Source organism: Dermacentor silvarum, chromosome 2, assembly GCF_013339745.2.
Source record: "Dermacentor silvarum isolate Dsil-2018 chromosome 2, BIME_Dsil_1.4, whole genome shotgun sequence".
NCBI classification, from domain to species: Eukaryota; Metazoa; Arthropoda; class Arachnida; order Ixodida; family Ixodidae; genus Dermacentor; species Dermacentor silvarum.
The window spans coordinates 23,289,221-23,302,265 of NC_051155.1; the positions used below are offsets into that span (position 1 = coordinate 23,289,221).

Genomic DNA, 13,045 nt, shown 5'->3' on the forward strand with positions numbered 1-13,045 from the left:
TGTCGCGGTATGCCAGGAGCGCAAGGTATGGATCATCCGCCTTCCGCAGGAGGTCCTTAACCGTCCTCCCCATCCGTTCCACCTCCCCGTTTGACTGTGGAAAATGGGGGCTGCTAGTGACGTGGCGGAAACCACAGGAATCGGCGAAGGCGGAGAAATCTCTTGCAGCAAACTGAGGGCCATTATCGCTGCGCACCAGTCTTGGGATCCCGTGGCGCGCGAAGACGCTCTTGATGACGTTGATCACGGCAGGTGCTGACGTCGAGCGCAGGCTGATGACCTCGGGGAAGCGTGACCGGTAATCCACCAGAAGGACGTAATCCTGGCCGTTCAAATGAAACAGATCGCCGCCCACCTCTTCCCAGGGCCGAGTTGGAGTGGCTGACGGCAGCATAGGTTCCGAGCGCTGCACCCTGGTTTCGGCACACATGGGGCAGTTTGACACCAGTGTCTCAAGTCCTCGGAAGAAGCTGGGATCGAGACGCCAGTCGCCCGAGGGCTGTGGAGTCCCCGAGACTTGGTCCACAAACGTGCAGACGCCCAAGGCCTGGATTGCCGGGAAGCCCAGCAGCGGGACCGTCTTGGTTGCCAGGACGTAGAGTAGCTGCTTGGTGAACTTGCCGTACCATGACAAGGTAGCAACGTAAGTGCCTAAGACCGGTAGAATGTTGTTGCCAGGGCCTTTCAATTCGCTTTTGGGGTCTTGAAGCTTCGAGGGGACGCCAGCGAACGTGCTGGGTACGATAGAAACTTCGGCGCCAGAGTCCACCTTGAAGGAAAGTGGACACCCATCGACGAGTACTTCGACGAACTTTGCGTTCGGACGCTCTCCCGCAGCTACATGTAGCTCGATGGAGCTGACAGAAGGCTTCGGTGTGCGGTTCCTGCTGCCGCGTTTCTTCTTAAGGCACACGTTCTCGCAGTGGCCACTTTTGCGGCAAAAATTGCAGAACGCTCTGCGAGCCGGACAGTCGGCGCGAGGATGCGATGTGCGTCCGCAGAATGGGCACAGCTGCTGCATTGTCCTATCAGGAGACGCTGACGCTGGCTTTTCCTTGCAAACGCGAGCGACGTTGGTGCGAACGCGAGCGGCGTCGATGGCGAGCGTCGATGAATCAGCCGAGTCACAAGCCTTGCGTTCGTTATCGGCATCTTCGTGCTGGCGAACGTGCGTGAGCGCTTCATGCAACGTCAATCTCGGGTTCCGACAAAGCTGGTCCGAGAGCTTGCGGTCAAGCAAGCCCACGAGAAAACGGTCTCGGAAAAGACGCTCTTCAATGTCGGGCGAGGAATAGTTGCAACGCTTGACCATCGTCCGAAGCGCAGAGTAGAATGCGTCGGCCGACTCACCCGGCTGCTGCGTACGGCGGTGAAAGCGAGCTGACTTGTACAGCTCATTCGTCGGGTGGACGAAGTGGTCGTTGAACGCCTTCTTTACGGCGACGACGTCCTTCAGGTCCGCGTCTCCCAGCGTGGTGGACGCGAGGACCACCCTGGCTTGTGCGCCCATGCAGTAGAGCATAGAGCGCACCTGGACCTCCGTCGGAGCGGCGTAAAGTCCAGTGGCGAACGAGTAGTCCTCGTACTGCAGCAGCCATGTGGGCCAGGAGCTGGGGTTGTCAAAGTCAAACGCCGGTGGTGGACGCAGCTGGGCGATGCCATGTAGAGACGCAGCGGCCGACGAAGCAGCGAGCGTTCCGGTAGAGCCTGCACCGGCAGCCATGGCGAAGGAAAGTTGACTTCCTCGACGGAGAGTGGCGGGGCCAGAGCTTGTGTGTCGAAGCCGCAAGTACGAGATCAGCCGAGACGCGATCCCACTTCTGACACCATGTCGAGCGGGCGAGTGACACAGCAGGTAACTCTCCGGCCTGGCAAGTGCCCGACCGCGTTTATTGAACGCTTACATAGCCGAGGATGCAGTGCTGCCATCTAGTGGTACTGGCGTACACTACATTGTTCAGTTCTCATATGCGATGAGAAAAGTAAACGTACAGAGGAGATTAAAAAGAATAGGGTTAGGTGCTATGTACCATTTCTTCTGCGTATTATCAGCTACTTCGCGAGCTTTGGGGAAAGCGCAGAGTGGCAGGCCAGAGAAGTTAACCTTAGCCCAAAGAGCATGTAAATCATAATATCAGCAAGCGATCCGACATATTTTAGAAGGACTGCGCAGGAACTCCCAGGCTGTAAAACCCATATCGTTAGAACCTTGCACTCTATGGACACCTGCGATATTTAGGGTTGTTTGCCCGACAATGATAGTCGCCTTGATTGCTTTATAAGTGGCGTGTGTTCAGGTGCGAGAATTTCTATTCCGAAGTCTTTGGTAGAGTTTCTTCGAAATGTGTAAGGAATTGGAAAGATTGCGAGGTGGCCAAGTCTCTTAATAAACGTGGCTCAGTCTACTCCGGCGGCTACTGCTGACGTTGCGGCGGCCGCGCGGCCACCGTATCTTGATGACAGTGTATTCTCCCGGCAACCGGGAGAATTTCTGAAACGAATTTCGGCCGGCTCTTTATTGCTTCGGAATTTCTGCCGGCACGTCATTGTTCTTGGAAACAACATTCGCTCACTGCTGCTGCCGTGCCTCCTCACTCCAGCGTTTTGACAGCGAGTTTCCGCGGTCATGGAGCGAGACGTGTTCACGTTTACCGTGGAAGCATGACACCGTGCTTTATAATTTGCCGATAACAGTACTATTCTTAGTTCGTATAGCTGTGTACTAATTTTCTATCGCAGTTTTTCTTTTCCGGTGAAACTGCGATATTCCTTTTTTTTTGCGCCAGGTTCAGAGTCTACATAGCGGTGGAGTTCCGAGTTCTTCTCGTGAAATGTAACCAGAAGGCTCCACCATGTTTATTGCAAGCTTTCAGTGAGTGATCCATTCAATCCAGGAACGGGGGTTCAGTTACGAGGGCAGCAAGCATATCCCGCAGAGCGAGGCAAACATGCGGAGCAAGCCCGTAGCTATAGCTGATGCTTTGTATTGAGGCAGTCCTGGCATATGGAGCAGAGGCGGTTTTCGTTTAGTTGATGCCTGAGTATAATGTGGGTTGTGGACGTAACACCAAATCCACTAAGCCTATACTCGGCGGGCCGCAACTGCTTAGTGAAAGTTGAAAGGTATATGACGCTGTCTTTAGCTGCGCAATATGCCATGGACAAACGCGTGAGCCAATGCACGTGTTGCTCATGTTTTTACATCACTCTACTGCAGCACGGGGACGATTAGGAAAACCAACGTTTATGAATAGTATCTATGAGTAAGCAACCTACCAGATCAATTCCAGCGTTTGTATATCTCACAGAAAAACGTCACGGTCCAGTTTCCTGGCGCTGATCGCATCACTTTCTGGTGCCGAAGAGAGGACGAGGCTATGCCAGCTCCAGGACACGCCTGGTGCTCTATCCTTCTGGTGCGACGTGGTCTGGGCCTCACTGTCCATCGTCGTCGCCTTCCGTGCAGCGTGCTGCCACGGACGACTCGAGCCGACAGTGAAGACGTAGGACCACAGGCGCAGGCGGTGTTCTGCGACTCGGACGTTTCCGTGGCCTTCCCGACGCTCCAGGCGCCCTTTCTCGATCCTCAGAAGGCGCGGAGGAAGCGCCAGCATTGGTGAGCGCAACTACCACGTATCGCGGTAATAATACACACCCCGCTCGTAAATAGGTTTGAAAGAGGGGCCATAAAGAGGGATGCTAAGATGCGTCAGAAAATTACGTTTCCGGAATTCAAAATTGCTCACTCTTACTGCTAGGGGGGGGGGGGGGGGAGAGGCTTGATTAAGCCAGGAAATTACGTAACATATGAAAGACGATGTCGACACCTCGTTGGCGACGCTTCCCGTGATGTCACGGAGTTTGACGGTTATCAGTGTCATACCGTTCTTGGCAAGAAAGTAGTGGGCGTACAAACAGGCAATGCAGGCAAGCTAGAACTGGTACATTATATAGAAACAAACCCAAACGCTGTAAAATGTTCATAGTGCAAAGAAGTTTTGGTAACATAATCTTCTGGGTTCAAAACGGCCGAAATGTTAGAGTTGATATTCATGACGTCACACTGACGTACTAATGCGGAAGTTTAGGCGCAATTTGTTAGCGGAGCGCAGGAGCACACAGCGAAAAGTAAAGCAACAAGAAGAGAGCGCGCAGCGAACCATGAGCTGGCAGACAAGTTTTGCCGAAGTCTGTCACAAGGCGAAGTCATTTGGTCAGTCACGTCGTCTTCTGTGCAATGCTACACGCAGGCGCGGATCCAAGTCTTTCTCCAGGAGGGGGGAAGGGGGTCTGGCCAAGGTAAATATGCCTGGTAGCGAAGCTTCCATAGAAGCCCATACGTGCAAAACATGGCGGTTCATCGGCGGTTCATGGGGCTTAGCGCCACCTGCGTGCGGAGGGAACAGTTCCGGCGGAAGAAAAAAAATAATTTGACGTCATATCCGTTAAAAACAGAAGTGACGTCATTTTGTTGTCAAAGGTGAGAAATTTGTTTTCGGAGGCCTGCCATTGTAGCTGTATATTCAATTGCCCCGCCATTCGACTTGATGGGCGTTTCGAGTTTTCAGCGCGGAAAGCGATGCAGGAAAATATCAGCCGTACTGGTGTCGAAATCGCATCGCTGCACAAAAGATACTTTCCTTGGAGGCCGACGAACGCTTTGAGCGTAGAGTCCTATCGTCGGACGCCAAGCCCGTCGGCCAGCGCTGTCCCACGAAAAGAACTAAAGTAAACAATTATCTGGCGGTCGCAACTCACTACTTTTCACTGAACAGGTTAAGAAACAATGAAACTGTTCGCGTCACCAAATTCAGGCAAACGTCGACAATCAAAGCAACACGAGGCTGGGGCCGTATTGTAACAGTGAACTTTACGAGCGCGCCTTACTGCCCGCTTCAAGAGTTACATTGCATTGCAAGTGATAGCGGCGTCAACGCCCGCCGCTATCGGTAGGCGCTCTTACGGTGGGCGCCGAAAAAAGGTATTTATTGATAATGATCAAGTAAAATAGAGTTGTTCTTTTCTCGCCATGCGTATATAAATTTGATTAGGCATTTTATTTTCGTTGAATGAATTTAATTGTGCTTCGCTTTAATTAAAAAACGCTTTTTTCTTTCTCAATGTTTGTTCCCTCCAAACACAGTCGCGTTTCAATCGCTGCTCCCATAACCACCCTTGCTGATGTCGGTGACAATTCGTTCTGAACCGCTTTTCGCCCGAAGCTTCGCAACCTATGTGGATCGACCTTGGCAAAACAGTGTACGCCTGATAATGCGGTGTACTGACGTCATTGTTGACGCCATGTTCAGGTACAAGAGTGGTGAGAGCTCCCTCCGTTACATGACATGAAAACTATCTTAAATCTGGCACGCGTGTTAATGGGAGGTGCAATAGAATGGTTGCTCAGCCAGCGTGGCAACCATGGATTTGCCATACTGTATGGATGGCAGCATGACAATGAGTGCCTGGATTTGGTATTCGCCCAAAGTGGGAATGCGTATTTGCATCAAGTGGGAATGTCCGGTTTGATGACTCTCTCCTTAAAATTTGTGTGCGTAGTGCCAGGATCATACATGCCTTTCTCGGGGTAATAAACCGCCATGCTTATCTGCCTGTCGGAGTTTGTCCGAGTTGGACTGGCGCCCGCGAACTCATTGGGAGGCCCGGAATTCCTGTAAGGTTTAACGCAAGGTTCTATAACATTGATGTCGCAAGCAGTTTCGTGGGACAGCGCTGGCCGACGGGCTTGGCGTCCGACGAAAGGACTATACGCTGAAAGCGTTCGTCGGCCTCCAAGGAAAGTATCTTCTGAGCAGCGATGCGATTTCGACACCCGTACGGCTGATCTTTTCCTGCATCGCTTTCCGCGCTGAAAACTCGAAACGCCCATCAAGTCGAATGGCGGGGCATTTGAATATACAGCTACAATGGCAGGCCTCCGAAAACAAATTTCGCACCTTTCACAACAAATGACGTCACTTCTGTTTTTAACGGATATTACGTCAAATTATTTTTTCTTCCGCCGGAACTGTTCCCTCCTCACACAGATGGCGCTAAGCTAGAGTACACTCTAAAACCCCTTGATGTTAGAAAGTAGCGACACGCTTTGATCTACGCCGCAACACCCTCGCCGGCGCGGTCAACCTCCTCTTTTTCTCCCCCTCTTTCGCGGAGGCAGCGCATCCGCCACGCTGAATGGCTGCGGCGCTCGAGACTACCCCGTCAGGTGACCCCGACGTCACGAAAACGGCGCGAAACTTGCTTTCGCGCGCCTTTAGTTTCTCCCGCTCGCCATGAGCAGTCCAAGTGGTGGTCGCCCTGCCGCTCCGAACGTGTGTTTCCCAAGTTTTTCCATCCTTTCGTAGGAATCTGAGATTCGTTCTCCGTGAAAATGCCTTGCAGCTGCGCGTTTCAATGCAGCAGCAGGCCAGAGAAAGGGCAAGCCTTATTTTATATCCCCCGAGGTGAACGGAATGTCGTGCATCGGAAGCAGTGTCTCCATAACATCGGGAGAAGGGATTTCGCCCCTTCTAAGCACGCATTCTTTGCGAGATGAATGTTGCAGCTTTCCTCATATTTGTGGATGAAGTTGCATGGAGATTTTAATGCTCTTCGCATAGCCGGACTCTTCGTTCAGTTTAATACAGAGCACCGATAACTGTGCATATGGTTTTTTTTTAAGTGAGTCGGCTGAAATTTTCGTTGACTCTTCGAGCCGTGACAAAGCTTTTTGTGTTTTCGCGCGTGCGTTAGTTTTCAAATGTATGTAATTTGTGAGTTAATGCCTGTAACTCATATTTTGTAGTTGTGTGCGTGTGTGTGTGCGTGTTTGTGTATGTGCGTGCTTGTGTGCGTGTATGTGTGTGCATGTATGTGTGTGCGTGTGTGTGTGTGTGCGTGTGATCCTTGCGCCTGATACTTGTGAAGCCAAGGAACTATTTTACTCTTATTGCGTGCTTATTGTATCTTTGCAAAGTTTCAATACTGCGAGCAGTTTTTTTTCTTTATGTACTTTATGTTGCGAAGGCATGAACCGCAATATATAGGTAGATAAGTGGTATTATGTATTATTCGCGCATGCTCATTAAGTACAAGCCACGCGCTTCTGATAATCTCCCTCAATTCTGATAAACTTGACATCTTGAAGTCTGTAAGTTAATAATCAAGTGCCAGTCTTAGCAGTTTCCGTGTAAGCAATCAGCCTTTTTTTTTTTGAGAGAGAGACTTAGGTTACTCCCAGAAGTGATGGAATGTAATTTCTCGTCGTTTCATAGTGACGGAATACAGGCGCGTGTGTAAAGTTCTATGTTGGCTGTTTCGCAAACACAGCACGTATTTCGCACAGTGGCATTGGTACAAAGGCTTTTGGCCCACTCATTTTGGCGAATTCACTTTAAGTAAACTATCACATTTCTTCTTGGTTACCTTCTCTGAGCCTTTTAAGAGCGAAGATAGTGAACCAAATTCTCGTTTATACTCTACGCTGCTTATATTGTATGCACCCAATACACCTCCGCGTTATGGACAACCCAAGTGGCGACGTAGAGGTAAACAGCTCAGCCACTGCTTGGTACTCAATTTCACGGAGCGCTTCCGCTTGTATTTATCGAAGCGTCCTAAAAAAATGGCACGACGTTCTATCGGAAACGTACTTTCGTCATGACAGTTTCACAAGGGATAAATTCCCATACAACGCTTCAAAGGGCCGAATAAACAAGCGCGCGCATTGATTCTAATGCGGCTGCGGCGAGCCACTGGAGGGTTCAGCGCCGCGCCGGCCCGGTGAGGGGGAGAAATCCGAGGAGAATTGAGGAGGAAAGCGCGCGCGTGGGGGAGAGTGTCGCTACTTTCTAACATCAAGGGGCTTTAGTACACTCTAGCTAAGCCCCATGAACCGCCGATGAACCGCCATGTTTTGAACGTATGGGCTTCTATGGAAGCTTCGCTACCAGGTATACTTACCTTGGTTTTGCTTTTTGACGGCGACTGTCTTTCACCGATTTATCACTGTTATCGTTTTGGTGTTCGACGCAAGACGCGCCTGGCGTGCTGTCATGCTTCTTGCTTACGCCGCTTCTCGACCTGCTAATACCCAAAAATGGCGTCCGCGATGACGTCTATGCAAACTATCTAATGATGGTCCAGTGGGTGACAATCTAAGAATACAGCGACCGCACTTGGCAGCTGTCAGAAAACTGACAATTTGTACAAAAAAACAAAAACGGCGGCCAAACACGTTCCCTAGTTTCCATGTAGTCAAGGTATTGGGGACTTTCTTTCAATTTCATTTTCGAAACATTGCACAAGGGACGAAAGACACGGGGCAGACGGATGATTGTTTCCGTAAAGCTTTATTTGGGCCTAGTTGGTACATAATTCTGAACCTAAACTTACAGCGCAAACACCTAAGATGGACCACAACAACAACAGCATAACAACCACTTAAAAGACGCCCGGCTCTTACTTTCAAAGTTTTCAAATAAAGTCTAGGATATTACGCACCCAAATAAACGAACTAATTATGAGGCACGCCGTAGTGGAGGGGACTCCGGAACAATTTTGACCACCTAGGGTTTCATAACATGCACCCAAAGCACGGAACACGAGCCTATACTTCGTCTCCCATCGCAATGCAGCCGCCGCGGCTGAGATCGAACTCGTAACCTCGTGCCACCAGTCAACTGCTGCGGGTAAAATAGTGCCCACCTAGTAAAGAGAACGTGTATACATAATCCAGCCAATTACACGCGCTCACTTACATGTGACGAAATGTTGGGTGCGAATCTCTCATAATATTTAGGTATCTCGGTAATTATAGGCCTTGAGGCACTGAGCACCAATGTAGATACCGCGGTGCGTACGTGTGTGTACTTCGTGCGGAATTGTTGTCTGCGAGTTGTATGGCGACGACCTGCAGTGTGACAGAAAGCCGTCGTTATTTCCCATGGCATTCACGACAGTCCCGTTCTTCGCAGTCTTGCCCTGTGGTTCGCGCAAATGTCTGCAGTCGTCTCGTTCGTGGTGGCAGCGCTGGTCGCCCTCACGCACATCCTCAGAGAAGCGACTGCCAGTGGAAGCACGTGATGCTGGCCGATCGCTGTGCTTCGACGGCGACGACGATGACGACGATGGCCGAGGCCGAGACGGCGTCCCAAACGTCGCCAAGTGCCATCGACCGGCGTGGCCTGTAGGGCGCCGCCACTGGCGCTTTGAAGATTTATTTATTTAACGTACATATTAGATTATAGAAATTACTTCTTTTTTTCGTCTATACCGCACCGCGGTAAACATGTTTTGCGAATACCGAGTAAAATGTGTTTCGAAACGACCCTGGAAGTTATAATTTACTGGCTGCCGAAGAGGTAGAGGTGTTAACACCTTCAAAATTAAAAATAGTACCGCTCTGTTGGTGACAAAGACAATGGGATGATAAGCGTGTATGAGATGGCGATTAGCCATTGCTTTGGTGAATCTAAATTCTTATGCACTGTATCCAAGCAGGAGTCTCAAACTACCGAGATTACTGAAGTTGTAGCGTTTTAACGTTTTCAAGTACCCATGGCTGATAAGATAGGTTGTAGTGGCGTGCTCTGAATATGAATTATCTGGGGTTTATCAACGCAAAGCACAGCGTACGAGCACTTTCGCAATTCAACTCAACGTCATTTTTCTCGATAACAAAGAAGGATCAGCCACATTAAAGGTACTGCACTGAGCAGCTTGACGGAGGCAGTGGCCAGCTTCTTAAGTTTTTAACACAACGTACAGCCAGTTCAAACGATCAGAAATACACCACCGCCTCTTTGCCATCTCGGCGGATCGTAGGTTACAACATCGCCCTGTGCGTGTCGCAGGAGTGATGAATGACGCCGGTAGTATATTTAGAAATGTAAGCTAATTGGTGCAGCAGTGTCAAGAACAAGGACGGAATAGAAAAATTCCGCAAAAGGAGCGGCTATTTTCTTCCAGCTACTCCTGCAAGAGCGATGTGTCTACGTTGGCAACCGTGAAGGCCTTTCTGAGAACGCCATATCTTGCCTGGCAGAAGATGACGTAAAGCAGCCACACATACTGACTATTCCGACTGAATATCGCCGAAGGCTTCACGCGAACGGCGATCAATGTACGTTGTTAGTCGTTGCTCGCGGTAGTCATGAGTATGTTTATTTAGTAATTAAGAAAAGCCTAATTATCTGAATGCGACTTAACGTACCTCATCGATAAGGCGTAAGTGGATAAGTTGTGGAGTGCGTTCACAAATTGCTGTTATAATAGTAATTTTTGAAGCAACTTTGGCCTTACATGATGTCTGTTTTTTTCCGACCAAAAGAAGTTCTAGCAGCCCTCGAAATAAAAGAGAAATAATATGGTCGTCATGCCGTTTTGACCATGCTCCCGTCGTCGCAATGTCGTCGTAGTCACGCTGTCTACCAAAACAAGTCCGAAAGTTATTTGTGTCACCATAATCGAATGCTATCGACGTCAGCACAAGACTTCGGAAGTATTGATTGCTAGTTAGTAGTCAGAAGTATTGATTGCTAGTATTGATTGTTGATTTATGCTGTCCGCCTAAGATCTTCGCGAACTTTGACAATTATATGCAACACTTTGTGCAGCAATTCTTTGAAGCGAAGCTTTATATGGCTAGGCGAAAGGAAAAAGCGTCTGTTAGTCACCTGTGTACAGAAAACTATCATCGTGGCTCGAACGTCGTCGTCGTCTTCCGCAGCTGGCTCGTTGACGCCCCTCGGGTTGCGCTCATCCAACCACTACCGCGTTCGTTGTCGTCTTCTTCCAGAGCTGGCTCCGTTGCCGCACCTCCTTACAGCGTTGTAATGTAGTCGTAATGGGGAAGCCGCGTTTACGGAGGTTGCTTAAGGGGGTACGAGCCATTCAGTGTCTCACCGTAACGGACAGATTTAATTATGAAGCAATTTAATTTCGAATAATCGCAAATGGCAATGGCTCGAGAATGCTGCTAACCACGCCGCCGAGCTAACTCGAGACATCGAATGCAAGCGACAACGGCGGACTGCGGGTATGCCGTCCGTGACGTCATTCTCTTCGTCGCAGCCGAACGTGCGTGTAACCTAAAAAAGAAACACAATAACGTAACCAATAATTGAGAAATACTTTAATGAGCCGTCAGGATTATTAACCCAGTCATAAACACTGGGGCCGCACGTTTCAGCTTGGCTGGTTAACCATCTGTCACAGTAGCGCACCCAGGATCTCAGCCAGGGGAGGGGTTGAATTTTTCTTGTGGGGGGAGGGGGTGGCTGGAAGGAAGCACTTTGCATAAAATGCAATTTTCTTGCTTTAGCCCGAGGAATCCCACAGTAAATAAAAGGCCTTATAATTATAATGTAAAGGGGTGTACTGAACAATTCAAGTGGTAGCGTCTGTTCGTAACCGAGAAGGCAGGTGACGCAGAGCAGGAACAGCTGGTTGCCCGAACGGCTCACACTCGTGCTAAGCACTAGCGATACGGCTGGCCCACTGGAGGCATTAAACAGTCGATCTGGCTGGCCTTGTCCTTGCGCTCTTCTTCTTCATTACAATTACCCCCGGTGCAAAACCGGAGCCATCCTGGCGACTTACGACGTGGAGACGTCGTTGGCATAGAATGGTTTCAAGGGCTGAACGTGGACAATATCCTGTCCACGGCGGCGCTTGTCGGAAGTCGGTGCAAGCGGCTCTATGACATAGTTGACCGGAGAGGTGCGTTCAACGATGCGGTATGGTCCATCATACTTCGAGAGAAGTTTTGTCGAAAGTCCAGGCGTGGTAGAAGGCACGGATAACAAGAAAAGTGAGCCGGGAGCGAAGTTCGGAATCGTAGCATCGCCATCACGATTGGCTTTTAGGGGCGAAGCTCCTTAGGGTGTGGGTCTGTCCCTCCTCTGTAGTATGTAGTAGTAGTCGTCGTCGTCGTAGTAGGTAGCCACGTCTACATTTATGGAAAAAAAATTCCGTAAGTTGTGTCCGTAACGCGGAATCAAACCAGGGACCCCTCGCTTCCGAACGCGCGGCGCTAGCCACTACGCCACGAAGCTCACATCGACACACGCACCACGATGACAATAAATACCCAACATTAACGAAAGACTGCGCGTTTCTAACGCGTTTGTGCTAGCGCGTTACGGCCCGTGTAAGAAGCTGGTGTAAGACGCTGTGGCCTCTCCGCCTTACCCCCGTATTCATAAACGCTCCTCGACTTGAACTTGACTAGCCACGACCTTGGGCAGCGCGTTCGAAACGCGTTGAAGGAGGTGGCAAGTCAAGTTCAAGTCGAGGAGCGTTTATGAATACGGGGGTTATACTCTCTCAGCAGTCATGTGATGGCGTCGGCAAACGCGGTGCACGTTCCGGCATGTGTAAACGGCTGCGTAAGACGCTGTGGCCTCTCCCTATAGCCTATAAATATATGTGACGTCCAAACCCACTTCTTCTTTCTCTCATTTTTTCTTGCTGCCGTTTCCGGTAACGGCTTGGCGCGCTCTCGGTAAGCTTGATCATTATTATTATCACTATTTCGACAATCCCTCACATCCCCCCGCCTATGACTTGTTTTACTGCCCGTTTGTCGGCCAATCTCTGAGATCATCAGTATTATTACCATCATCAGATTCACATTATCAACTCCTTTTAAAAGTTGTTCTTCGGTTGTTCTGCGTACCACCTGTTCTTTTTTTCTATTTTCTCTCTCTCTCTCTTTATTTATTTATTGCTGTGAGGTTGTGCGTGTAGCCCACCGGGTCACGTCATCTCTGCTGACCGTGGAGGGAGCGGCTCCTCCAAGAAGATGTGTTGGGTTCTGCACTCTTGTGCTCAGGTACAGGAGCTCTGCGTTAATGCTGACTGACTGTTTCTGCCTCAGTTTGTTACAAATTTCACGATAGCAATTTTTTTTGCCATACGACAAGGAGTAACTGCTGCGACTTAAAGGCGCTGACGTATATATATATATATATATATATATATATAGAGAGAGAGAGAGAGAGAGAGAGAGAGAGAAAAGACGACATGGGTGCGCGGGATCATC

General features: G+C 49.7%; 1 protein-coding gene across 1 annotated transcript in view; it reads left to right on the forward strand.

The window, feature by feature from the left end:
• Nucleotides 1–9,302, forward strand: part of LOC125942932 (uncharacterized) — a 28,800-nt gene extending 19,498 nt beyond the window's left edge. The window contains exons 2-3 of the mRNA XM_049661194.1: nucleotides 3,309–3,616; nucleotides 8,976–9,302. Of these exons, the coding sequence (XP_049517151.1) occupies nucleotides 3,378–3,616; nucleotides 8,976–9,084 (348 nt within the window). The 5' untranslated portion in view covers nucleotides 3,309–3,377 and the 3' untranslated portion in view covers nucleotides 9,085–9,302. The remainder of the gene's footprint in view (nucleotides 1–3,308; nucleotides 3,617–8,975) is intronic.
• The last annotated feature ends 3,743 nt before the right edge of the window (nucleotides 9,303–13,045 follow it).